General features: G+C 40.1%; 1 protein-coding gene across 1 annotated transcript; it reads left to right on the top strand.

Annotated features, from left to right (window-relative positions):
• The first annotated feature begins 433 nt into the window (after positions 1–433).
• LOC138937832 (mucin-13-like) lies at positions 434–25,690 on the top strand. The gene is made up of 3 exons (XM_070304471.1): positions 434–1,108; positions 14,853–15,231; positions 25,254–25,690. The coding sequence occupies exons 2-3, from the start codon at positions 14,874–14,876 to the stop codon at positions 25,688–25,690; spliced, it is 795 nt and encodes a 264-aa protein (XP_070160572.1). The 5' UTR covers positions 434–1,108; positions 14,853–14,873.
• Positions 25,691–26,153: the final 463 nt, after the last annotated feature.

Below are 26,153 nucleotides of genomic sequence, written 5' to 3'. Positions count from 1 at the left end.
TAAATAAAAGACGCGTAAAATTGTATTCGCTTAGAGAATTAATCTTCAAATGCATAGTGACATAAGCTGTTCGGAAAGTATTTCGCCTCTTCAGGAAAGATAGGTATAATGAAGACATATAGCTAAAATGCGTTATGAAATCATTCTACCAAACATAAACTCCCAGCACTCGGAACTCTTTATTCTCGGATACATCATCTCGGGACCGACCTGCTGAATCGTTTCAATTCGCGAAAATCGTGGGGCGCATGCCGACCTGAAATAACTCCGCCAGGTGCCTCGCGGAATTGTTTTCGTCGACGCGCAATTCCGGGGGATCATCGCCGACCGCGCCTGCAGGAAGAGGGTGTCGCAGGTTAAGGCCGGCCGGAGGTTGTTACGTGGTGGAGATTAGCAGGCCACGCGACCGCCTCTTTCCTCTTTGCCTCCTCCGCCACCACCAGCTAGTTGGCCGCCCGCCTGGCGTCGTCCTTTCGGTTCTCCAGCGAGACTCTCAGTTGGCCGTCGACCGCCGTTCGTGCGTCGCGCTCGTTCGCGCCGCTCGAAACTCGCTCTTCATCCTTGCTCGTTATCGTTCCAGTATCAATCCTTCGTATCCTTCGCGTTTATTCAATAAACTTAATTTTTTCTCACATCCTCCCGATCCTGTTACGATATTTTTCTTTTATTTATCATTCGCGCATTTCTCGTTGTTCTGGTTTGAAAATTTTCCTTATCTCCATGTATTTTGAAAATTCCTTTTCGTACTCGCGCGTCTCGGAATTTCCTCTTTCATCTTCGCGTCGAGAATCGTCGGCGAATTGTTTTTTTTTTTTAGAACGCGTTCGATCTAACGCGCGGGACGCGCGCGCTTATCTCTCGAGACCGAAAGGCCGCGAATAAGCGTGGCACGAGAAGCGTGCATCTTCGTATGATGAGGCGCATCGTCGATGCATCTCTCTCGCGAGTGCACCTACGGCGCTCGTGAAAATCCGCGATCGTTGTGCGAAAATTGTGACTGATCGACAGGCCGCTGCCTTCCCTGGATTTTTTTTACGGTTTAATCTGACACGCCGCGTGAGCATCGATCACGGGGAGAAAAAAAAAAAAACAAAAAAACAGGCGGAAGGTGAGAATCTGCTACAGTTTTCTGTCACTCGAGTTCTCTCGGGCAATCTTCCTTTTTAGCATCCGTGATAATTATTTTGCGACGAAGATATTTATAAAGCGACAAAAGAATTAAGATTGCGATGTGTGCAATATCTTGGACGATTTAAAAACAATTTTTTGAATCAAGGGTGAATAAGTAAAATATTTTAATTTATCTCTATGTATTCTCTCTCTCTCTCTATCTTTTTATAAGAAAATATTTCTCTTAATCATCACGTTACAATAATTGTGAATTATAAATAATTTTCTTATTTTATATTATTTTTTTTATATTATTCATTTTATATTATCTTTTTTTTATTAACTTTATATAAAAAATATATAACATAATTTTTTATGAATAAGAATAAGAGAGAGGATTATATTTATGATATTAATAACTTTATGTTTATAAAATGAATTGCGTATACATATTTGCTTCCTTTAGACAAGTCTTATACACACGTAAGACAATATTATAAATGACTAGCATGAGGCTTTGTGTATCGTGGACATATTAATATGCATGATTTTTACGATATAAGAAATAATCATTTGACAGAACGTCTTTTCCTATGAGAAACGACATGTAATTCTTCGAAATGTAGACTTGAATATTGAAGTAATGAAAATGACAGGTATAACCACACGTGTGTGACCACATAAAGCTCGCGTTACAAAGCTATGGGGCTTCCCACTATTGGGGAGAACGTGATAACTAGGAAATCGCGTGCATCGCACAAAACTCTACTGTCATTTCAGCCGTCATTGTAACATTACGACCATGTTGCAACTTTTACCAAAAGAGCTCTACCGCTGCACGATGCTATTATATCGATCAATTCTGCTATTAATTCGAAATATCGTATCTTGACCTTTCCAGTCGTATACAAATCAATTTTTCATTGATTCGATACGTGAAACCACGCAACTACGTTATCGTTTTGCACACACTATGTAAAAATAGAAAATCGCACAATTTGTTAATCCTTTTCATATCTGGATTGAAAGAGACTTATCAAATATAATAGTTTACCAGGATTACTCCAACTAAAGAACATCTTTCGAGTACAGTATTTCCCTGTTACAGAAAGACTTTTTGCTTCAATTAATAGAAAGAAAATTATCTCGCGTTTCCTCTCCCCACCTCTTTCTTCCTTTTTTTTTTTTTTTTTTGCGCGAGCAAGTGTCGAACCTCACCTGAACATCTGGCCGACATCTGGCAGCGTTCTAGCTTTGATACCGAAAAATACTCGCTCTTATTCTCTCTCATTTGTTCTTATTCTCTTATTCAATTCGCGCTCTCGCTCTCGACGAGGCGCCGGGAAGATTTATGACATAGATAGGTATTTTGGAAGATAAGCCGTGCTTCATTAACAGAAAACAATCGATACCTTTCGGTTAATGAGGCAATACTGTATTATCTTAATATGCTATATTTTTCGCGAAAAAGAAAAATACCCGTTTCGATCGATCGAATCGTAATCGAGTCGTGAGAGATAATCGCTCGCGATATCAACACCAAGCTGTCGCGAATTATATATCGTCGGGAGAATTTACCCTGTCGAACACATCGGAGAATCGAGCCATCGAAGAGCGAAGAGTACGTATATAATCGCGACGAGGAATGGGGGGGCGGGGAGGAGAGAGAGAGAGAGAGAGAGAGAGAAGAGGGAAAAGTGGATGAATCGCCGCGGGGCAAGGACTACCGGAGGGAACTTTGAGTTTTCTTCGACGGGGAGCCGCGGAGATAAGGACCGAACAAGCGCGCGCGACGAAAACCCCCTGTCAGGTGCATCCTTTCGCACGGTGTTTGCCAATAATCGGTTCCCGAGCGCACGTCGCGATTAACCGTGGCGGAAGCACGCGGCGGGTTTCGAATTCGCAGCGCGCTTCCGCAACGCTGGCGCGAGCCGCGCTTGTCGATCTTCGCGCTCTCATCCCCCGCGCGTATATCGCGCGGCACGCTCCCCTCCCATTCCCCTTCACTCCCCCCCCTCCCCCTTCGATATCTCGTCATTTATACTGTACAAATGGCGAGTTGTTGTTCCATCCAAGCCCCAATTTATATATATCATCACACACGCAGCTATTATATATATTTTATATATGTATAAAATAAAACTTAATATATTTTACCAAAAAGTAACAAGAGAGAGAGAGAGAGTGGATGTTTTCCAGAATGTTACACGGATGATACAGTGTAACATACAATATTACATGATTGGCTATCAAATAAAGGAATTTAAAATTCTTTACTTGATAGCCAATCGTGTGGATACTGTATGTTACACTGTGTCATCTGCGTAATTTGCTGGAAAATATCCAGTATCATTATTAGAATTATGTAACAATTACATGAAATTATGGTGCGATCGGAATATTATCTTGTTTGATATCGTAATTAAAAATCTCTCCTTGTGTCATGAAGCTGCATACTACTCGTGTACTTTCTGAAAATTGTCCCATAAATTTTTTTCAGTGTCTCGTTGAAAGCGAAAGCGAGTCGAGAATAAGAACGAGCCACTCTTCTCTCGGATGATTCGTGTGTTTATAGCTTCTTTTTTGTATGTTTCTATTCGGATCAAGTAGTTGTCTCGTAAGAACGAATTAGATTAAAATGAGAAGATAAAAATAAAAAATGGAAATAAGGATAAACGAAATCAATCAGTTATCGTTCGGCATTCATCAAATTTTTAATTAGAATATACATATATACAATATATAAATCGACATACGATTTTGACAATTTTGACACGCATAACGCGATTTTATAATCGTATTTCTACAGCAAAAAAAATTTCGGGGACGTTATAGACACAATAAACTTCCGTAAAGATAAGTATCGATGCGATTCGCAATGTTAGCCAATCGTGAGAAGCATAAGCAATCCGCCACCTTAATGCAACAACGCATCGAGATTCTGCTAAAGATCGAAGAAGGCACCTGGAAATTATCGCCGATTATACGTATTTCCGCCGTGAATGTTTGGCGAATTATAGGGAGGATGCTAAATAAAGGTGGAGAACTAAGACACGCGTGCGAGAAAGAAACTGACAAGGTGATTTCCTAAAACTTTATGTTGACGTATCATAAAAATTTTCTATAGTCTATCAGCGGCAATAGTTGAAATTGAGATACGAGAAAGTCTAACAATAAGTAAAGGTGTATATAAATCTCAATGGAATTCTAAACTATACACTTATATATATAAATAATCTATGCATATATTATGTAATAATTTTCATCTTGTATATATTCTCTCCTTCTCTCTTATTCGCTATCATCTTAAATAGATTACTTTACTCGTTAACAGAAAGACTTGGCGCTTTATCAAGGAAAAGAAGATTTTCTTCCTCAGTTTTATCTGAGTACGTGGCCGTCATCTGGTAGCGCTCTAATTTTGTTTAATGCCGAAAAAAAATTGTTTGCTCCTATTCTTTTTCGTATTCCGTTCTTAGTCTCTCATTTTTGCTTTACACACGCTATTCGAACCGAGATATCCAGGTGTCGAGGTGTATACATCATATTTATATATTTTAAACATTTCTCTGTCAAGTTATTATAAATTATAATAAATTTTATTCCATATATGTTCTTGCGCAGGTTAGAAATTGTATAATAGAAACAGTTGTGTTTATTATGGAGAAAAAAAAAAAAAAGAAAAATCGAGCCAATAAATACTGTTATACGTCTAAAAATTAAAAATTATTCGAACAAGGCCATGTTTGATGTTAATAAGGAAAATCTCAGCTATTTATTAAAATTATTTTCACATAAAGAGAACAAATCTAAATATTTTCTATTTTATGTTATTTAATAAGTTATTTTTGTGAATGATTTCCAGCTGATAAATGTTGGCCACATGTTTAGATAAGACTCGAGACCTGCTCACTCGAGAGATTGGGGAGGAATGAAGGGGGTGGGAGGAGGGGATGATTTTCTTTCTGTTAATGAAGCGAAAAGTTTCTTTCTTTTAACGAGGAAATACTGTATATCGATTAACTGTTGGCAACAGAAGAGAGGCGGAGGAAAGCTTGTCAGGGGCTGCGGCGTGGCTTTGGCTTTCCTATATTATTAATCTTTCTCTTTCTGCCTCCCTTTAGCTTTCTCGCGCACTCGTTCTCTCTCTCTCTCTCGCTCTCTCGCAGCCCACGCCGGTGGTGGTTGCCTTCCGCTTTTGCCCGTCGTCTCACCCCTCCTCACTCACCCCCGGTGAGCTCTGTCTGCCGCTGCTGCTCCGCTCGACCTGCCATATACGCGTCCGTCGAGTCAGTCAGGTGTTGCGGGCAGCTTCCGCGCTTCAAAGAGAATCAAGAGTTACGACCGGGGAGAGACCCGGGCCACCGCTCGTTCTCCCCCGGTACCTTCCAGTCTCTCTCGCCGGTTACCTTTGGTTACGTTGCGATGCGCACCGTACACCATCCGTGAGTTGCTCTTTCCGGATATAGCATGTAATTAGTGCGTGCTTACGGTGGCACATAAGTTCTGCGAGCTGATGATTTCTCTCGTGAGAGAAATTCCGGATTGCTAATAAAACTAGCTCTCTAAAGGGTTATACAGAAAGCCGAAATAGAGAAAAATCACGCGGTAATTACAATACGATTATTAGATCCTTTCGGAAACGAGATAACATTGATATCTATAAAGAGACAGGGCCAACAGGAAATATAATCGCAGGAAATCGAGTATTTCTTCTTTTCTCCGATTTTATAATCCGCGGATAATTGACTCGCTTCGTGTATCGTGGAGATCGGTTGCACGATTCGCAATGGCGAAATAGATTCATATCTCACTGGTCTATAGAAATTCCGGCAATTGTATCGTTGCTACCTATTCTCGCGCACCTAAACGTTTAACAGCTCCCGCGTAGTTTAACCACGTGTCCGACAATTTTCACTGACACTGACGAACCGGCCGCATATTGGCGCACCTGCGAACGCCATCCGATATTTTCATGGATATATTAAGTATCGATCGATCGATTGTTGCGTCATTCACATGGATGAATAGATTAGAAAAAGCGAAACGCGATATAATTACAAATATTATAAAATATATTATATAATTTAAATATATATTAAATATATAGCGAATAAAATTTCTTTCGCTTTTATATTTTTTTTTAAATTTAGAATCGCACACACATTTTTTTTTTTTTTTTTAAATATAATTCCTTCTCTCTCTCTCCCCTTTTCACTCTTTCTCTCTCTTTATGAATGTAAAAATTATGAATATACATGACGTATTTAAATTGATTTAAAAATATAATAATTATACAAGTTTTACAAAAAATAATAGCAATAATAATTTCTTTTTCTTTTTTTCAAATTGTAACTTTTCAAATTAAGGATATATTGGAAGTGCAAATAATAAAATTTATTATTGTGTAAATTTCTTGTATTATAAAATGTACAATAAATGTAAGTAAAACCATCATAAAACCACGAATTCGTATTTGCGATATGGCTATGACGGCTATGAAACCGAATTTGCCCGAAATTTGGGCTTAATTATCAGCGAGAAATGACGTACAATTATACGCATACTGGAATTTGTTGATTGTTATTGTTAGCATTGGATGACATGGTCTCTTTGATCGGTTTAATAATGTTTTGTTCGAAAATAATTTAATATCTTTATTATGAATCAATTTTTGAGAGAAATATTTTTGTATATTAATTTTGTTTTATTTAAAATTCACTATCTTTTTACAATTTTTTAAAACAAGATATAAATGATTAATCCTCGCATGCATTTATGTAAGCATAAATAATCATATAATACTGCATGTAATCCGGTGCGAAAACATTAGTCGTAGATCTCATTGTCAGTTAGTGTCTTAACCGCGAGATAGTCTGTTTAAAAGATAAAACTGTACGGATACAGAGAGACGAGACGCGAAACGTTGATGAACCGGAGGCGCGATAGTAATTAATTATCCGCGATGACAACGTCCTCGATTATCTTCTCGTTAATTCGATGAAAAAAAAAAAAAAAAAAAAAAAAAAAATTCATCCGCTTAACGCGTTTGTACCCGATTAACCCGATATACTATAAATGGGACAAATCGTTTCGTTAATTGAAAGCGCAGATTTTTCGTTCGCGCCGCGGAATTAGGTGGGCGCGATATGTCGAGCTCCCTTGGAAAAGTTACCAGTATTTTCGAGTACCACGGGAATTATTATCGTTCGCGCGCGATTGTTCCGGGTATACATTGTGCGTCGCGCGCGCAGATAAAAGAGTTAATTGCGAATATCGGAACAATATTCGGCGTCGCGAAATTCGTTTCCGTTTTAGCATTTCATAATTTCCCCGGCGTTCCCCGGCCGTTCCGGTTTAACGCCAAGTGTGTATACAACGCAAGCGGGACGTCAAAAGCGGGTATAACTGCGACGTACCTGCGCATGACATCTTTGTAATGAAACCAAGCAGAACCTTCGCCAAGTAAAGCTTCGATACCATTAACGATGTAACGGTTTCAAACGTCGGCTCCAAAGAGCGAAATATTTACCGTTTCGTTCATCTCTCTCTCTCTCTCTCTCTCTCTCTCTCTCTCTCTCTCTCTCTCTCTCTTTGTTTATCGCAAACTTTTTAATTCACGAAGCCGATCGGCCGCTTGCATTCTGTCACGGGAACGAAAATAGAAAATGAAGATTGCAAAAGTACCTAAGTTGTAGCAGCCTTCTGCTCTCGACGACGTAAACAATTTATTCTGATTGTTGTTGAAATTAAATTACCAAATATCGTCCCGATATTCCAACTTGGCCGTATTTACGTAGATGATTTGACACAAATGGGATATGAACCTGATCGGATTATCAATGGATCATTTAATCGACTATCTCGATCTTAAAAATTCCCACCCTTCGATCATGTTCCATCTATCGAATCGCGGTTGATTAACGACAGCCGTCGTCTTAAGATCGTGTCATCCGCGTCGCGAGGACGACGATGACAGAAAGGGTAGAAAGAAAGAGAGAGAGAGAGAGAGAGAGAGAGAGTGAGAGAGAGAGAGTGATGGGGGGGGGGGGGAGAGCGGGGAAGATGAGCGAGTGAGGGAACGCATCGTCGAGAGAGGTCGACGACGGCGCGACGCGGCTCTGTGCGTGACATTTTTGTAATGAAACCATGCTAAACGCACGTCGCGCGCCCGCGCTCTCGACAGTCAGTACGGTAGACATCTGGCCTGCCTCTCGCGCCTGGCCGTTCTAATATTGGAAATTTCAGAGAGAGAGAGAGAGAGAGAGAGAGAGAGAGAGAGAGAGTACGTCTCTCTTTCCACGCCCTCGCCCCCTTCCCTCTCTCTCTCTCTCTCTCTCTCTCCTCCTCTTCGGGGGCACCGTACCATGTGCGGGACATATGTATAAACATAAGCCCGAGTCTCTCTGCCGCGAGAGACGCCAAAGTCGTTTCCTTGAAAAACGCGGACCGCGATCGATCCACGATTATTCGCCTCTCTTCGAGCTTTTCCCTTCTGTTTTGTGCATCTGTCTTTTTCCTTCACGCCGGATGTTTTTACGCGATGGAAAGATGCCCATTACATTCTATGCGAAATTGCGAATCGAATTACTCTCTCTCTCTCTTTCTATTAATTTTTTATATGCGATTTCCATGTCATCTGAAAATCGTACATGCGACGTGAATGAAAATAATTATAATTAAATATGTAAATCGCTTGTAAAAATCCGATGGGATAAAGTAAAAAAGAGAGATGGCAATCGATATAGATCATCTCAGTAAACGACTTCCCTCTTTGAAATCCTTTTTCTCTCTTAACTAAATCTATCTATCTTCATCTCTCTATTTATATATCTTTCTCTCGCTCTCTCTTTCATCCACGCCGCTTTTTATCCACCGGCTGCGCTGGCCTATTCGGTATATACTTTTTTCTTCCTTCTTGCGCCGCCGTTGAAAGTGGAGCGAATTCGGCGAAACGTTTGATAGAGTCATTCGTCAGTGAATCTTCCACTTTATTTCGAAAATCGCGAAACGATTCTAGAATCGTGGAAAATATCTCTGCAGGGACGAAAAGAGGAGGGTGGAGGGAGTGCTCCCCCTCGCTCTTGTTACCGTTGCAATTATAGAGTAATAAATATAATCAATTAAACTCGGCCTACCACGAGCTGTTAGGTAATATTATTCGCGACAATAAACGCCGTTTATAATTATATCAATTGCAAGTATAATTAATAAAATTAATTTGGCGCGCCGACATTATACATATTTGCAATTCACCGCGCCGTCATCTCCCTCTCTCCTTTCACGATCGTCGACATGACATGTTTTACGTGAACGAGGAATGGAAAAAAGTCGACGAGAGTGGCATCGCCGATCCTCGACGAGGATCGCGCGCTAATGCAACAATTCGCGAGTATCGCGCGCACTTTCTCGCGGAGGGGAGAGGGGAGAGGGGAGAGGGGGGGGGAGGGGAGGCGAGGGAAGCTTTTAGATCCGCGCGTGTAACCACAGCTGCGCGCAATTACGTGCGGGAAAGCCGCGGATTTTCTGCCGCGGCACGTATATCACTTCGCGTAGCGGCATCGTTCTTGTTTGCTTAACTAAGCGTCTTAACGAATTGCCGGAGAGAGACGCGCGTCTCCGGCAAATCGGGGCCAAAGCTCACCTTAACGACGCGACGGGATGATTAGCCGGAGAGCGGTAGGAGGGATAGGGGAGGGACAGGCTCTCCTCTCACGGTAGCGATCGATCGCAGGTGACATCCGAATTAATTGCGTTTCTCTCTCAACATCGCGCGACGCGCGAAAACTAACTGCGAAGTCTACGAAAATGCTCGCGACATATGGATGCGCGCTCGAATTGTGTGTCGCTGCTGTTTAACGTCCGACATCTCATTTCGATTCATTTTCAAATGAACGTGAAATCGAGAATCCAATGGAAGGAGATTTAATTATCCTTGTATAAAAAAAAAAAAAAAAAACTTTAATATTGAAAAATATTGTTTTGTAAGTACAATCGATTGAATTTGCGCGCGTGTCAGCATTATATTGCGATGTAAACTTTGTAATAACCGACTTTCAATTACATTTCGCATCTAACTGCATCTTGTGTAACGGACAGCTGCATGACGGCGCTACAAATGAAGGAAAAATAAATACCCTTTTACACAAACAAATAGTAAAAATCAAATTATTTGCAGCGTTGAACCAGGCAATTAAACGATGCATCTGCGCGTTAAAGGTACCTTTTATGTTTCAAAACACACGGTTTTGAAAAATCTCGCAACCGAATTAATTGTGCGATCTTTTAAGATTTGCATAAATTTTTTTTTTTTTTTTTTTTTTTTAATGCGAGATTGTGCAGCAGAAAACGGCGTTTCTCACTTTGTCATTTGCTCTGAATTTCAACAAATGCAAGCGTTTTACAAAACTTTTTTTTTTGTAAATATGCAAATTTATATTTTAATTCAATTTTTTTTTAATGCATTACATGCATAATATATAACATATAGCAAGGAAATTAATTTTAAACAAAATTATATAATATATAGTAATCTTCATTATTAATCTAGTGTGTTTATGTGATGTCGTAATTAAAATATCTAGGCCATTGTTAAGTAGGGTTACTTCTCTTAATTAATTAACGGGCGGATTCTATTCGTCAAGATTATAACGTGTCTCTCATGGGAGATTAACAGAAGATCGCAAATACTGCAACACTTGCGCATGTGTAGCGAACGGCTCGCGGACAACTGTAACAACAGAAGAAAGCGGCAATTAAAATTATTGCGACCATCTGTCACAATAAAGATCGACACGTCCGCGACCGCAGATTGTGTCGTGCGTAAATCCGCCGAAACTGCGTAGCGCAACCTTTTTCCATCGTTCGCACGGAATACAGGGGTGGTTTGATTGATGAACGACCGTAGAAGAATCGGAGAGCGTTGTTACGTGACCGGAATATGGGCTGTTGACGCTTTTATTACCGTGACGGTAATCACAGCGGCATTTCCATTGATTCGTCCGGAAATAGTTTAGTAATTAACGATGATGATTCGTTGATCCGTTTTAGGTTGCGTTATAATTGCGTGACAAATTTTAAAAGAAATTAAAAATTGCAAGATTTTTCTTATAATGAGAATCATTTTATGAAAGATCATCTCGAAGCTTCATAAAATTCATCGTTGCATAAAATTTACCGTTGCATAGATTTTTTTGCCATAACAACTCACATGAAATTAAATGATTCGATTAATCTCTCTCTCTCTCTCTCTCTCTCTCTCTGTCGACATAAAAATTACGAGAATTTTAATTAATCACGTTACGTACAGCGAGCTCGCTCCGGTTCGTCTTAATTAAACGAAATGCGATAGGAACAATTATTACCAGCGCAGACCCTATCGTTCGGCGATACGCCGGAAACCGAACGAAGACTCGCGTCGAATTTCCCGGTGCAATTACGAGCACGTTAAAACTCGACGGCACATTTGGCGATGGCAATTTCGCGCGAAAAATTATAGCGAGTCATCCGAGCGGCCGTTTCTTGGACGCAGCGAAGGGCTCGTTTGCATTTCACGTTAATAACGGGACCATGTGGCACCGAAGGCAGCCTGCTGCCACAGATGTGTGTGTGTGTGTGTGTGTGTGTGTGTGTGTGTGTGTGTGCGCGCGTCAATAAAATAAAATTCCATCCGGTAGGAACGGCGCGGTGGTGCGCCACGTGGATCTTAAAGATTACTCGCGTTTCCGCATTCGTGCCATTTAATTTTCCCCAACGTGTAATTTTTCCCGCGGTCGAACCGAAAATATCGCAGAGCTTATGCAAATCGCACGGTTCCAAATCGGATTCGTACAAACGCGATTACAAATCGCTCGATCACAGGTCTTCATATCTCTCTAACTTCTTTTTCATAAATTAAAGATATAATTGCATGAATCTAGTCGATTCCACACTTTTTTGCCAGTTTGCTGTCATCGATTAAATGTTTCGGAGAGATTTGATATTATATAAACAATTTTTATTTTTCTAATTTTTTTGTTCACTTAAAATCTATCGATTAAGCAGTGAGAGGTCTTCTCTATTCATAAATGTTTTTCCTGGCAAAAAATAAACCGATTTTTGTGTATACACGCGGAATGAACTGCATGTAAGAGAGAGAAGTCGATTACTACAATATAATCAAGTATAGAGTCGGCAAAAATGGCGCAACGCTATCCGATGGAGGAGGCAGGGAATTGTTCGTTATGATTATTCCCTTCAACGGGCACCAATTTCGTTATAACCATGCTGTTTCCGGTGACATGTTTTTTGTCTTTGGTCACCGAACGGCACAATGTAGTAGAAGCGATGCGTATGACTATGCTGGGAATAATAATTGCTGTAGCATTCGGTGTATAATATTACGCGCGTAAGAAATATATTAGTCTTATTTAAGATTCACATGCAGAATTTAATATGTGCAAAGTGAAATGAACTGTCTGTTATATATTAATATTAATTAAATAAAGTCTTAAAGAGATAGCGCTACAATTATTTTGGATTTAATTTAAGATAATACCTGCAATATTTAGTATATAAAAATGGAATAAAATTATTAAATTCATATTTTCGCGTATGAAAAGATTCTCTCATTAATAAAAAATCCATCTCGTACCATGCAAAGTATATAATACAATTTAGCGGGATATAAAATTATGGCAATTCGCGGGATAATTTATTCATACATTACATTTATTCCCGCGGGATTGTGAAAAAAAAGAATCGCGAACGTGTTCGGTTACTTTTAATGCCGTCGTACATACGCTGTCGGCGCGCTCGTAAAAGTCTCGGCGATGCGATTACCGTAATAAATATGAAACGAGATCTTGCAGCGTAAGCACGAGATAAAGAAGAGGAAGCGCGAGGAAGGAAGTTAAATACGCGTGTTGTTGTAGAAAACGGAAGACGCTTACGCGACGCAGCATTGCACTGCGAATTGACCACCTGTTAGGCCGATGTGTAAATCTTCATAATGTTTACGACGCTGTTTGCAACTTGTCCCGGTGGTAAGAAAGATTGCTCTAGACACACGAAGAGCAGCATTTGGATGCAAAATAGAGTATCCGGGTATACTCGCTCGTTACATACGGGTTCGCGGGTACCCGTACATTGTTTTTAGAATGAATATTATTCGACTATCGATTAAAAAAGTAAAATATTTTGACGACAAACGTCAGCTTGTTTAATGTCTCGTATTTTTACAGAATATCGATCTTTTTATTTAATAATTAATTATCTGCTTCGCGAAACTAATGCTTATCTGTAAAATAATAAGTTTAGACATTTAGCATTTATCTCATTCGGTAATTAAAAAGTATTATTCTGTATTTGAGCCTCTTTGTTTGTTTAATATTCATGTGCATTATAAAAATTTAAATAATTTAAATAAATATAAAATATTTAATATATATATTTTTCAAATTGATATAAAATTAATTTGTCAAATTGTCTCTGAAATTTCAACAAAATTATTACACAGATCTATTAGGTATTAAATTTCTACTTTAAACTGCTTTTCCCGACATTCTCTCTTGAACTTAGATCAATTGAAAGACTTTTTTCAGATTGACATTAATGGAATTTTGATTTAAAATTTAATTTTAAAAATTTCGAGCTTCTTGTTTAAAGAAAGCTTTTAATGTTTTTACGAAAAATTAAATTCGCTCAATGAATCCATAGATGAAAAATTGTTCGCGATACCGTATATGGTATATATTGGTTGCATTTCGGAAGGAGAACACTTTGCGGAGATGGTCCATTTGTAGGCTGCGCGCCGAGTGCGGTCAAAAATGATCGGGGGCGCGATCAGTTATGGATGGTAGCGTTCGCGGATCCCCAATAATATCCGCGCGCGCTTCGGTGACGGATCTTTGTTGGTTTGTAAAACATCCGTTTGCGCATTCCATTAAAACGGCCATCGGTATGCGCGGCGATGATCCCGTCTCGCCGGGCACGTAGATGAAACATGCGGCCGGCGCGACGCTCTCATGAAATGGAATCAATCAAATATGAATCGTGCGCGCGATGACGTGCATATGGGTGTCCCGGGCTCCCTCGCTGCTCGTTTTTCCCCGCGTCGTGTCGGCTCGAGCCTGACGTGGTTGATAGCAGGTGCACGTTCTCGTGGAGACGTCCCGCTATGGGTAGAAGAAGCTGTTAATATTCAATTTTAATATTTTTCTGATGCGTGCGAATAGATTCTGGTGAATTTCCTTCTTGAAGAGAAGAAATAAGAGGGAAGATAAAAAGGGGATAAAAAAGACATTAAATTCATAATATTCATTTTCTTCAACTTTTTTCTTTTTTCTCCTTCTTAAATCTCTGTCATTTGAGCCGTTTAAATCTTAGATAATATGTATTGTATAAATATGTGATTTTTCAAACTAATTGATTAAAATGTAGCCTATATAGATTTATCTTTATTTTGTATTTTATTTTATTGTAAATTTTCTTTTTTTTCTCACTATTTTTCTTTGTTTTCTCGCTTCATTGCGTGGCTATTACCTGTACATTCTCATACATATGTAATTTTAATAATTGCTCAAAAGGGATGGTGCCAATAAAATGTGTATCTATCTTTGCTTCTTCCTTTTTTTCTTTCCAAATTTTTCAGACTAGCTATATATTTATCATCATTATTGATATTATTTAATTAACGCAGAGTTTTTTCAAAACCAGCACATGGGAGCGATTTAAGAGAATTTAACCAAAGTCATCGCCCGCAGGTGAGAAAACGGCCCGCGAGCATGAAAGTGGAGGGCGGAGCGGCGACAACGACGACGACGACGACGACGACGGTCCTCCACAAGGTCAAGGTTAAAGAAGAGACAAAGGAATGCTGTGGCTACCAGCAGCCGTCGCCGTCGTCTACGTTGGCGGCTACGACCGTCGCGACGCCCACCGTCTCGACCGCGACGGCTATCACCACGACCGTCACCAATATCAACGGCATCACCACCGCGAATCCACCATCAACGGTTACAACGGTTGTCACCGCCGCCCCCGCCCCGCAATCTTCCGGTATTATCTGCCATCCACCGACGACCGTCCCCAATACCGTCGATTCTTTACCGGTCGATCTCGATCTCAAGGCGAAGAATAAGGGTGAGTATATATTTCTTTCCTTTATGTCTCTCTGAAAAAAATATTATCGATCGCGTGATGCGGAGGAACAATAATGAGTTAACTAGTATACGGGGTGGGCCTAAATATTCCGGCCAGACTCAAATTTTATAGGAAATTTAATTCTGAACAAAAAGTTTCTGATAAACATGAGTCGAAAAATGCTTCCTTAAAAAATTAATACCTCTGAACGGTTATTTATACATTTTTAGAAATATCAGGTAAGATATGTGTTTTTTAACAAAAGGTACTTAAAAAGTTGTAAAGAATTAAATTATTTTTTAAATGAGCTCAAAATAATCGTAGTACGTTCCATAGGTTTTGACATAACCAGTTTCAAATGTACAAAAAAGTATTTTTTCGGCAATCGATGGTGGAGCTTTTTTAAAATACTCTTCGTTTAGGCTGTTATGGCCTTAACTGATTTTTAATTTTTAACTTGCTTGTTGGTCATTCTACTAAAAAGGTTTAATTTTTCTGCTTTGTTTAAAGCAATCACCATAGGAAGATGAAAGGAAGAACAGAAGGTAAAAAGAAAATGAAACGAAAAGAAAATGAAATAAAAAGAAAATGAAACTTAATAAATTTCTTGGAACATACTACAATCGTTGTGATTTTATTTGAAAGATAATTTAATTCTCTACAACTTTTGTTTCGATACTTTTTGTTAAAAAACCCATACTTTCCCTGATATTTGTAAAAATGTATAAAATAACCGTGATCTCTCAGAAGTTTTTGGATGCTAATTTTTTAAAGAAGCATTTTTCGGCCTACGTTTATAGAAAACTTTTTGTTCAAAATTTGGCCGAAACATTTGGGCCCCTCTTGTATTTTCCATACGCATCTTTGAAAGGATATCGTCGATCCGACTATAATTAATTAGTGATTATATATGTATATTTTGATCTTTTTAAATATAATATTAAAAATAATTTTTTTTTCTGCTTTATGGAATGTCTTGTTTTTTTTTTTTTTTTTTTAGAAACTTATAGTCGAATATTTAGCAATCGAGATTTTTCTTAGAAGAATATTTTTATCTTTCTTGAGGAATATTCGATCGAGCAAGCTGGTCTGTTTGCGAAAAGTGTAAATATCAATTTGTATTGATCTATTGATTTCTCTGCGCGGTCTAGTCTCATAGTCTGTAATGTCATGCTTTGCAAAATGTACGTGGAAATATCGGTAGACTCTTGACGTGGCATCGTAAAAAATGTAAGTATAGGGACTCTTGATTCACGAGCTACGTAGATGCATTAGGAAAGTTGTTATTATCGTGGATAGATGTTATTGCAGAAAATTTTCTTTGTCGCATTAAAAAGCGCAAAAATATGATCGCAATGGAAATTTTAGCGGCCGCTATCAACGCGAGCGATTGTCGTTATTACTTCATGTTTAATTATAATTCAATCCAATCAATGATTCGTAGTATCTCGTTGCAACGAATATGTGACGTTCAGAATTGTTAATACCTCCTTCACTTCCATTCCAGTCGGCAATATGTTGTAATAACTCGTCGGGATGGAGTGACACGTGTCGTTTAAAAATTTACAACGTGATCACACTCTGGTCTATCTGATCTATCGCACGCCTGTAAAAAGAAAAAGAAAAAAAAAACAAAAAAATCACTCGGTAGAGCCCAGCTGAATAGCACGTTACGCTATTCTGTTAATTCGAGATATATATCGACGATTCTCGTTCGAGAGCACGTCGATAACGTATAGCGCACAGGTGCGGTAAGTGTAGTTTATCTAATTTCAGATTCGCGTCTTTCTCACACGGTACATTATACACGTACACTTTTTCTGTTAACTTAATACGGATTTCACCGTTTAGCGCGCAGCTGTCAGCTGTCAAGCTGTTGCTTACAATCTGTCACTTGCCAGAGTCAAGATTATGCCACGTGACAACCAATCTTTTATAATTTACTAACGAAAATTAAGTTTTTAATTAAAATTTATACACAAGTAACAAAAGAAAAAAACAATAAATGTTAATGAAGTTTTAATTAAAATATATAAAGCTGCGTATAAACGCTTCATACAGGCTGGATTGACGTAAATCATGTGCAAGTTCAACGCACGCGTGCCAACTTTATAATAATTTTTCTTCAGCAATTTTTGCTATTCGCTGGTTTAATTAAGGTTGTATAATATAAAGACATTATCCTCCCCTGCACAGACAGATTTAAAGAAAAATTTAATTGTTAAAAAAAAATACTTTAAATACGTCTGCGATTCTGATCCGCTGGAAATAAACCGTACGGCGCTCTTTCCCGGAGCAGCCTCATCGGAAGTTGACCCCGATCCTCGAAACTGAAAATTAAAAGGAACGACCTCGCCTCGATGTCCGCGCGAGAGCCCACGCTGTGGGCGCGCGTCATACATTAGTTCGGAATATTGCATGACGGTACCCGTATATCGAGTCCGCGCGCGCTCGCTCTTTCGCGCTCGAATCGTACATTCAGCTCGAGCTGGTTATCTAGACGGGCGGCGAGCCCGCAGCTAACTTGAGAACCGAGGCTCGGGAAAAAAAGCCCCTTCTGGCACATCAAAGCCCCGTCATCACGTCCGAGCGCGGGTTCTCTCTCTCTCTCTCTCTCTCTCTCTCTCTCTCTCTTTCCTTCTCTCTCTATTTATCCTAGAATCGATAAGTTCTTGTTGATGCAACCCTGCTGAAAATTATTACGATCTGGCGTCGACGAGACGATGCCACCACTCGGCATCGACTGATCAACTATTATTTTATAAAATGCAACGCAAGGAAAGCTTCTAATATATCATATGACAATAATTTTTTCGGCAGAAAAAATCAATTTCATGTTAATCGAAAAATTTATGCATTTGATGATACTTTAACGCCGAGATCGTACACACACCTCGGTATTCATATAGCTGCATAAATGCAACAAACACATGCGTGCGATACGACCGCGAGAAAGAGAGAGAGAGAGAGAGAGAGAGAGAGTGAGTGAGGGGGGAGGAGGGGGAGAGAGGATGCTCCATGAGGGATGACGGCGAAACTCCTGCGAGCAGTCAGTCAACTTGGTTGGCTGGCCCGGTGTGTGTCGGTTAGGTTCGTGCGCCGCCTGACTGCCTGGTCCAGACGCGATAAGGCACGTCCAACACTTCCACCGGGATTCTGCTCGGGGCTGATATCATATCCGCCGCGTCGCGCCGCGCCGCGCCGCGCCGGGGCATCCCCGGCGCTTCGCATCGAGGTATATTTCGCGACAGTCGCCCGCACACCGCGTGTACCGACCTATCTACGTACCTACCGGATACGGCTTACGATCTGGTGCCCTTCCCCGGCGTATGCGCGATCTCCTCCTCCTCCTTCCTTCCTCCCTCCCATCCCCCTCCCTCCCTCTCGTCTCTTCACCTCCGCGCGAGTTTCATAAAACTGGAGGACCCGTAATACTGGACGGGGAATATATTAGCTCGACGCTGCCGGTTCGAAATCTCGCGACTCTGCTTAGAGTAAATATATTAACGAATAGCCGGTTAATCTCCTCTGTTGAGATGATATTCCGTTAATTATGTTTGACACGTTCTTTTGGAACAGTAATGAAAATATACTCGGGCGCGCGCGCGGAGCCATTTCTCTACAAACCATTAGTTTGAATTAACTAGAATGTGTAATAAGATTTTCTCTATGACCGCGGTTCCCATAAACGATAAAATTTATGAACTAAATTAAAAGTAATCGAGGTTTGCTTAATCTTGGAACTCTTTATATAATCTTATATTTAGAGGAGTCGGTCCAACCGTGTGATTAGTGTTGATTAACATTTATGGGAAACTGAAATCAGAAAAAGATTCAGAATTATTAGAGAGTTTCAGTTAATTTTAATATAGTTTAGAGGAACATCTCTCATCTCACTTTAAGAAAAAAAAACCGTTATAACAAAAACAACGCGTTAACTGTCAAGCGTGCAACCGACCAGATTAGAACAATGATCGGAATAAAATCCCGACGTTCTTAAGGCACGTTAGTCTGCGAGATGAAATCGAACACATGGAGTCGCGTGTGACGTCGGATCGACGGGGAGGAAAGTCGCGGGAGGAAGGATGCGAGGAAAAACGGCATGAGCGGCGGAAGAAAGAGGAGACAGCGGTACAGAGTGCGAAAGAAAAAGAGATAGGAGGTGAGAGAACGGAAGGAGAGTGAGAAGATGGGGGAGGGGAGGGGTGGAATTGCGATCAAAGCCATCTGTTGCATTGTCCCGGCAATTAGGAGGCGACAGCTGAGTCCCACCGTACTTACTTCCAGCCAGGGACTCTCAGCCGTCGTGGAGCACGTGTGCTTTATCGATCTCGCTCCTCTTCGCGCGCTCCCGTCGAACGTCGCCCACGAAGACCACCTTGCCCCTACACGAAACCTTGCGTACCCGTCTCGGGCGCGTAAATCCGGGATGCTAATTTCGGTTGTACTTTCGATAGACACGCGATTAGTGGTCGCGTGCAAATTTTTTTTTTTTTTTTTTTTTGTCGGCGATCTGTGTCTACGAATAAAATAAGTATCAAGATGACATTTTAATGGAAGTTTAAACGCGAATCGACATTAATAATAATTTATAGCATTTGTCATCATTTTGCACGTATCATTTGATAAGAAAATATCATAAACAGACCTAAAACTTTAAATTTTCTTTGTAAAATTTGCAATTTACATATTTTCAGAATTTTTGTACAATTGACTTTCTAGCTTTTTTTTCTCATTTTTGATTTTTCGATATGCTTCTTAAAGAATTTTATAAAAATCTTATAGCTCTACGAAATAATAGAAATTTTACTGAATCGAAAAATAATATGACTCGCCGCTAATATGTATTACGATTAATTGCGCGAATACTTAGGTCAGTAACTGTACGCCGAAAGTAATTCGGGGAAGGAGCGGTTGATTGACGTAATAGTTTGCGGCGAACTTCTTCGTGGTTTGCGGGATGTCTGGTCGTGATATGTACCGCGTGAAACGAGGAGTTTCTATAAGAAACAATTGGACGCGCGAGAGAGAAATCATTTGGTGCGTTAAGGACGAACGCAAAAATCCATTTCTATATAACTCAAATTTAACGCTTCTGCACTGTTATAATGTTGAATGCGATTTTAATATTTGTCAGATAAAAATAAAAATGAAACGATTACACATTAGCGTTAAAAGCGCCGCATAAACGAGACAGAACAAATTTTCATGATAAACGATAAATCGATGACATTTATCTTATCACAAGTTCTACATTTTTCTGATACACAAATTTATAGCTAAAATTACATATTGTCCAAATATGTAGACGATGTCGGGAATGAACGGATATCTTTGTGAGTAGAACATTCAAAGAAAGTTCGCTCGCGGCACCGGAGGACGTGACTCCGAGTTGTGCATATGTGTGTTTGTACATATGTGTGTGTGTGTGTGTGCACGCGCATATGGTCCGCAAGGCCAACCCATATGGGTAAACTTTGATTTTCTGTCGTCACGAAGACAAAAGCGGGTCTCCGCTAAAAAAATAGCGGGTGCGATTATCTGAAATTTTTTGCAATATATATAAGTTAATATATACCTTCCCTTATATACATCCTTAAATTTTGTGGCATAAATATAATCTAACGATCATCGTATTTCTATTATATTTATTTCGAAAATGATAGAAATGAATTTTGTATTTTTCCAAAATTGATGGTATAAAAATTTTAATTCCCGATCTTTTATATATTTCTTTCGTTACTGTATCCACGCTCCCTAATCTCTGTATTTTTTCCGGATCGTCGGTTTTTAACTTGAACTCCCTCTTGGGCCTCTATTATTACAATAAAGAATGGCAGACAGTATCCGACAATATCGGACGCGGCGCGGATGCTCGTCACGATCAAACGAAATCGCCAAAGGAGAGGAGCGCCGCGTTCCGTTTCTTCTGATAAGCCTTTGGGACGACGGACGCGAGAGAGAAGGACGGAGAACCGCTGCAGGAAGTAACAGCTGGCCGAAGGGATAGCAACATCAGCAACAGCAGCTACGGCGGCGGCAGTACCATTACCATCATCCGAGCTAGATATCTCCTCTCCGGGATTCTTGTACATACGAGTAAACGTATACGCGCGCATATGTGTGTCTGTGCGTGTTTGCGCGATACTAGCGAAAGACGTATGTTGCATCGTACATACGTCACGGAACTCGGCGGCATGATCGCGGGAGAAAGTTGAGTGACAGTCGCGTGCAATCGCAGCGCGAGGCTGATTAAACATTCGCGTGTCGCGCATATGCGCACGTTTTTTTTTTTTTTTTTTTTTTTGACGGTCTTTAACCTTGGATATATCCGTAAAGAATATCGACAATATTTGCCTGCATCCGCACCTGTGCGTACCTGTGAGAGATTTACACGTATATCTGAGCTATCTAAGGCAAGGGATACATCTCATTCTGACATTCTTTCGATTTCTTTTTTTTAGCCTTTCTAATTATTAAAAGATTCCACGTGGTAATCACATCCCAGATACATGACACAGCGATATTACAGTTATTTTCGTCGCCACAGTAATGGAATAATATGGCGGTATGACAATAATCACGTTCGTTAATTACTTCATTATAATCTATTTACATAATTGCATTGTTTATGTATTATTCGCATGCGATTTGCGCCTCTTGCATAATTGTGAAAATAATTTTATTTGGGATGTGCTGTCGATACGTTCTGTACAAAATTTTCGAACTGAGGAAGGCTCTGAGAGATAGAGAAAGAGAGAGAGAGAGAGAGAGAGAGAGAGAGAGAGAGAGAGAGAGTCGAATTCTCTCGTTTCGAGAATAATTAATCTCTGTTTCATCGCGTTGTGCGCCCACTTAATCGACAGTGCATTGAGACATCACGATCGAAAAATGGATGCTTGCACCCGCATTGGTGCCATCATAATACCACGGAGATGCATGGCAACGATTTCGTATCGTAAAGTCATTAGAGAGACAACCGCCGCGTCCTATCAGCTCGCTCGATTCTATTTAATCTCTCTGAATCGAAACCGGGACGAATTATATCGAAATGAAATTTGCCAAAACCCGTTTTGGATATGCACATTGAAAAAGGAAACGTTTGAAGTAACTAAAGTAATTAATTAAATTTGTGTCTGGTATATTTTACTTTGACTTCGAACTGTCACGCGTGGAAAACGACATTAACATTAATAAATCGATAGCGAATAAACAACAGCGGGGAGAGAACGGGCTACATTTATCACGCATTTATGGCGTATTACAATGGAATAATATTATTACAAATGTTACGATCTGAATTTACAGATCGTAATTAAGCACTGTCCTATCTGCTCGCTTATCAACCGGCGAATTAATTCGTCGGTCGATAACGGAAAGGAGCGCGTGACAAATTATTATTAAATCCACGGTAGAACGATGATTTATATTCCTCGCGTACACGATTTCGAGAGACCCTCGAAGGGCGAAATAGCCAATTCCTATCAAAAGGACGATTGCAATTTTCACGAATATTTTCTGATTTTTCTTATCCTTTTTTTTTTTTTTTTTTTTTTTTTTTTACTCGGTCGATCGTTCTATCGCGGCTATTATATATGTATACGTATAATCGTCATTCGCGATCTTCCGGCTGGCGGTTACCAGAGGCCATCGGAGGAGATTTTTCACGTGGGATATCACGACGACGCCCTGTGTAACCACGACCTCGCCCTTTATACGCAGGCGGCGAAAGGCGTCTGTGTGTACTCAGGCTCCCCATCATATCGCGTAAGCCGTGAGGCAGTTTAGTTTGTCGAGAGTTCAGGTACAGGTAATTACCTACTGGCTACCGGCGTCAGGTGGTAGTGACACGGTAGCGTCGACCTCCTCCTCCTCCTTCTCTCGCTATTTACCGCGCTATCTCTCTCTCTCTCTTTCCTTAGACACACCTCTGCTCTATGTATTTACACGCACTCACGCAAAAATGCCTTGTGGCGATCAGTTGCATTAGCTTAATGGGATCGTCCCTCCTACCTTTTCGCCAACAGATTGACCGTCTTATCTGACGGTTCCCTTGTGCGTTACTCTAGCGGAAAGTTCGAGTTCCGCATTAATTATTCGGCATCTCATTACACGTTGCTTAATCTGAGGATTAATTATTTTAACGATGGTTGGGAGAAATATGCCGTTCTTGATCTAACAATAAGATAATAATTGATTACAAGAAGTGTCATTCATATAATTTATGAAGAGTCTTAACGCATAAGAATTTCGTATACCTATTCGAATATTTCGTGTACAAATCGATTGTTGCATCGACATGTAATTGCGTTAAACGTGCGCATTGATATCGCGTATCAATATGCGTTTTAATGCACATTTATAGGATACCTGCGGCTGTTCTTTAATTATGAACGAGCCATGGCGCGCGTGTACAGGTATAACGGCCACAAAGTCAGAAATTTGACATGCTATTATGATGATAGCTCTTGGCTTTGAATATGATTACGATTTTAATGTTGTGATCGCATCATATTGGCATATTTTTAAAAATTTTATGAATCGTGATTGTCTTGAATTAGCATCGTAGGAATTTTACAAATTATATTTTGACAAATTTTCATTTTTCAAATACAACAACCTTACCCATATTGTTGCCAGTATTTTTAATATTTCTACATTTTTTTTTTTTTTTTTTTTTATAGGCGTATATATTATATTTTTAATATCTTCACATAAAATATTTTGTTATATAAAAAAACCATGTTAAAATATATAAGAATAAATGTATTAAATATAAATGTGCATTAAACATATGATGTTTGTAATTAACGAATGGATAGAGAAGTTTTCGGCAAATTAGAATTTAGGCTTCTTTCTGTTTCATCGCGAAAGGAGCTTCTCTCTTGAGCATAAATATTCATATAAATTGTCAACAACCTGTCGATCGATCGATCGATCGGATGCGACGAAGGAGCCCGCCAACGAGGGACAGAATATCTCGTTGCTGTTGATCGACGTTACGCGAAATGCGCCACGGGGGTTTACTGTCTGTAACATTTCGTTATCGGCATACTCGGCATGCCCTCGTCGTTTTCGCCACGCATGCCGCGGGCGTTCCACGGGAGATAACGCGCGCGCACAGCGGAACAAGACAAGGCGGATGACACGGCTCGTAATTGCATGTTATCCGTTGCATCCACGCGCGGGCATGCCGTGTGCGCGGGCGTACGCACGCACGCACGCACGCACGCAGGTACGCACGCAGATATGCGTGCGGGTATGCGTAAGCGCATATTTCTGCGGAAGAGTGCGTGCGCCGTGCGTGCGGCCGACTGCCCGTTCCACGTGCACCGTGCTCGACGTTCCCGGATATGCGACATAAAGCGCGACGTTTGCGGCGACGCCTGCCGCGCCTTTCCGAGCCATTGTACGGTTCCGCTTCGAGATATGCGTGTGTGTACGCCGTGTGTAAATAATGTCTCTGCGCTTCTCGCGAGCTTGTCTCGCGTCTTTATCGAATGGCCCATCGTTAGAGTCATGGATTTCGAGTCGCGCGATGAAATAGTATCTTTATCTTCAGTATCGATCAAAATATTATCCAATGATGATTTTTATATTGACGAAATATATTGTAGATCTCTGATGATACTTTCAAAGATTTTATCGAGAATATTTCGAATCAGAAATCTAAGCAGTAATATATTTTTTTAAATCTGAACAGAGAAAGCTTATATACTCTTCTTTTATATCTCTCTTTTTATCTTTTATATATATCGTTTAGGAAATCTCTTATATATCGTTTAGGAAATGATAATAGGTATGAAAATAAAAATTAATGAATTCATATTTTATGGTTGATTGACAAGTGCCTATATAAAGAACTAAATACAATAAAGATAAATAATAATAATAATAATAATAAAAATAACTAAAGATAAATAATCTAAAGATAAATACAATTTCTCTTTACATAGGGAGCTAACTGAATTTATCTTTGAGTGAGAGATATACCTGGATGCCAGAACTGATTTTCGTTGCAGCATCTTCCGGTCCGCGGGAGAAATCCTCGCGGGAGGAAGTGGTTCAACCAGAGGCGCACTCGCCCTCGTCTCAGCAGCACCAAAGACACGGCCAACAAAAACAAACAAACGGTTCTCGGTCGGAGTACAAGGGCGCGTCCGGTTGCTCCAGGTCTTCGGACAACGACAGCCCTTTGCTTTCGCAATCAGTCAAGTCCGAGCTCGAGGAAGGGTCTGGTGCTGTCAATGCTGGGTCCAGGACAGACGACCAGAGCGATGGCCCCGCGCTGGCGAACGGTACCGGTAGTAGTGCATCCAGATGCGTCAGCAGCATCTTCGCCGGACACGGCAAGCTCAAGAGGCTGCTTGGTACTCTGGTGCAATTCGCCACCGATATCTCGACGGAGACGGGCGACACGGTGCGTGCGCTGGTGCTCGCGCTTCTGGTAGGTGAATAATGCTTCTATTTGCCGAGTACAATTGAAATATAAAGAAATGTTTGCAGCTACTTGAAATTTTAATTTCAAATTAAAAAAAAGAACATTATCGAAAATGTCGACTTCTTTTTTAGCAATTTATTTAATTTTTTATTAATTTTTCAATAAATTTGGTACTATGGTACGCGCTCTATGAAGTTATGCGATATGAACCGTTAGCTTGTATTCTGCGATCTCTGTTAGCTTATCGCGCATTGCATCTGCTATTTGGCCAAGCATCCTCTTAGGTGCACACGAGATTTTACCGAAGTTACGAACTCTTTCAGTACCAACAATAAGTAAGGTACGCGTACCAGCTGACGGAATTTTCTGTCATGTGCTGAAATTGCAGAATTTGCGATACGCGTCAACGTATTTTGTGCAAATGCATTCATAGAGTATGTTGCAGTTACGTTGCAGGCATCTCTCTCTGCAATGGATATTA

The sequence above is a fragment of the Polyergus mexicanus genome, unplaced genomic scaffold, assembly GCF_030449975.1.
Source record: "Polyergus mexicanus isolate NDT 795.1 unplaced genomic scaffold, iyPolMexi1.0 SCAF_11, whole genome shotgun sequence".
Classification (NCBI taxonomy): Eukaryota; Metazoa; Arthropoda; class Insecta; order Hymenoptera; family Formicidae; genus Polyergus; species Polyergus mexicanus.
Note: the sequence above shows the minus strand (reverse complement) of the source record. Positions and strands in the feature narration are given on the sequence as shown.

Excerpts from the sequence above, each read along its gene's own strand:
- LOC138937832 (XM_070304471.1), top strand. The coding sequence starts at position 14,874 with ATGAAAGTGGAGGGCGGAGCGGCGACAACGACGACGACGACGACGACG. Across the intron at positions 15,232-25,253 it reads TCTCAAGGCGAAGAATAAGG|CATCTTCCGGTCCGCGGGAG; the intron begins GTGAGTATATAT and ends TTTTCGTTGCAG.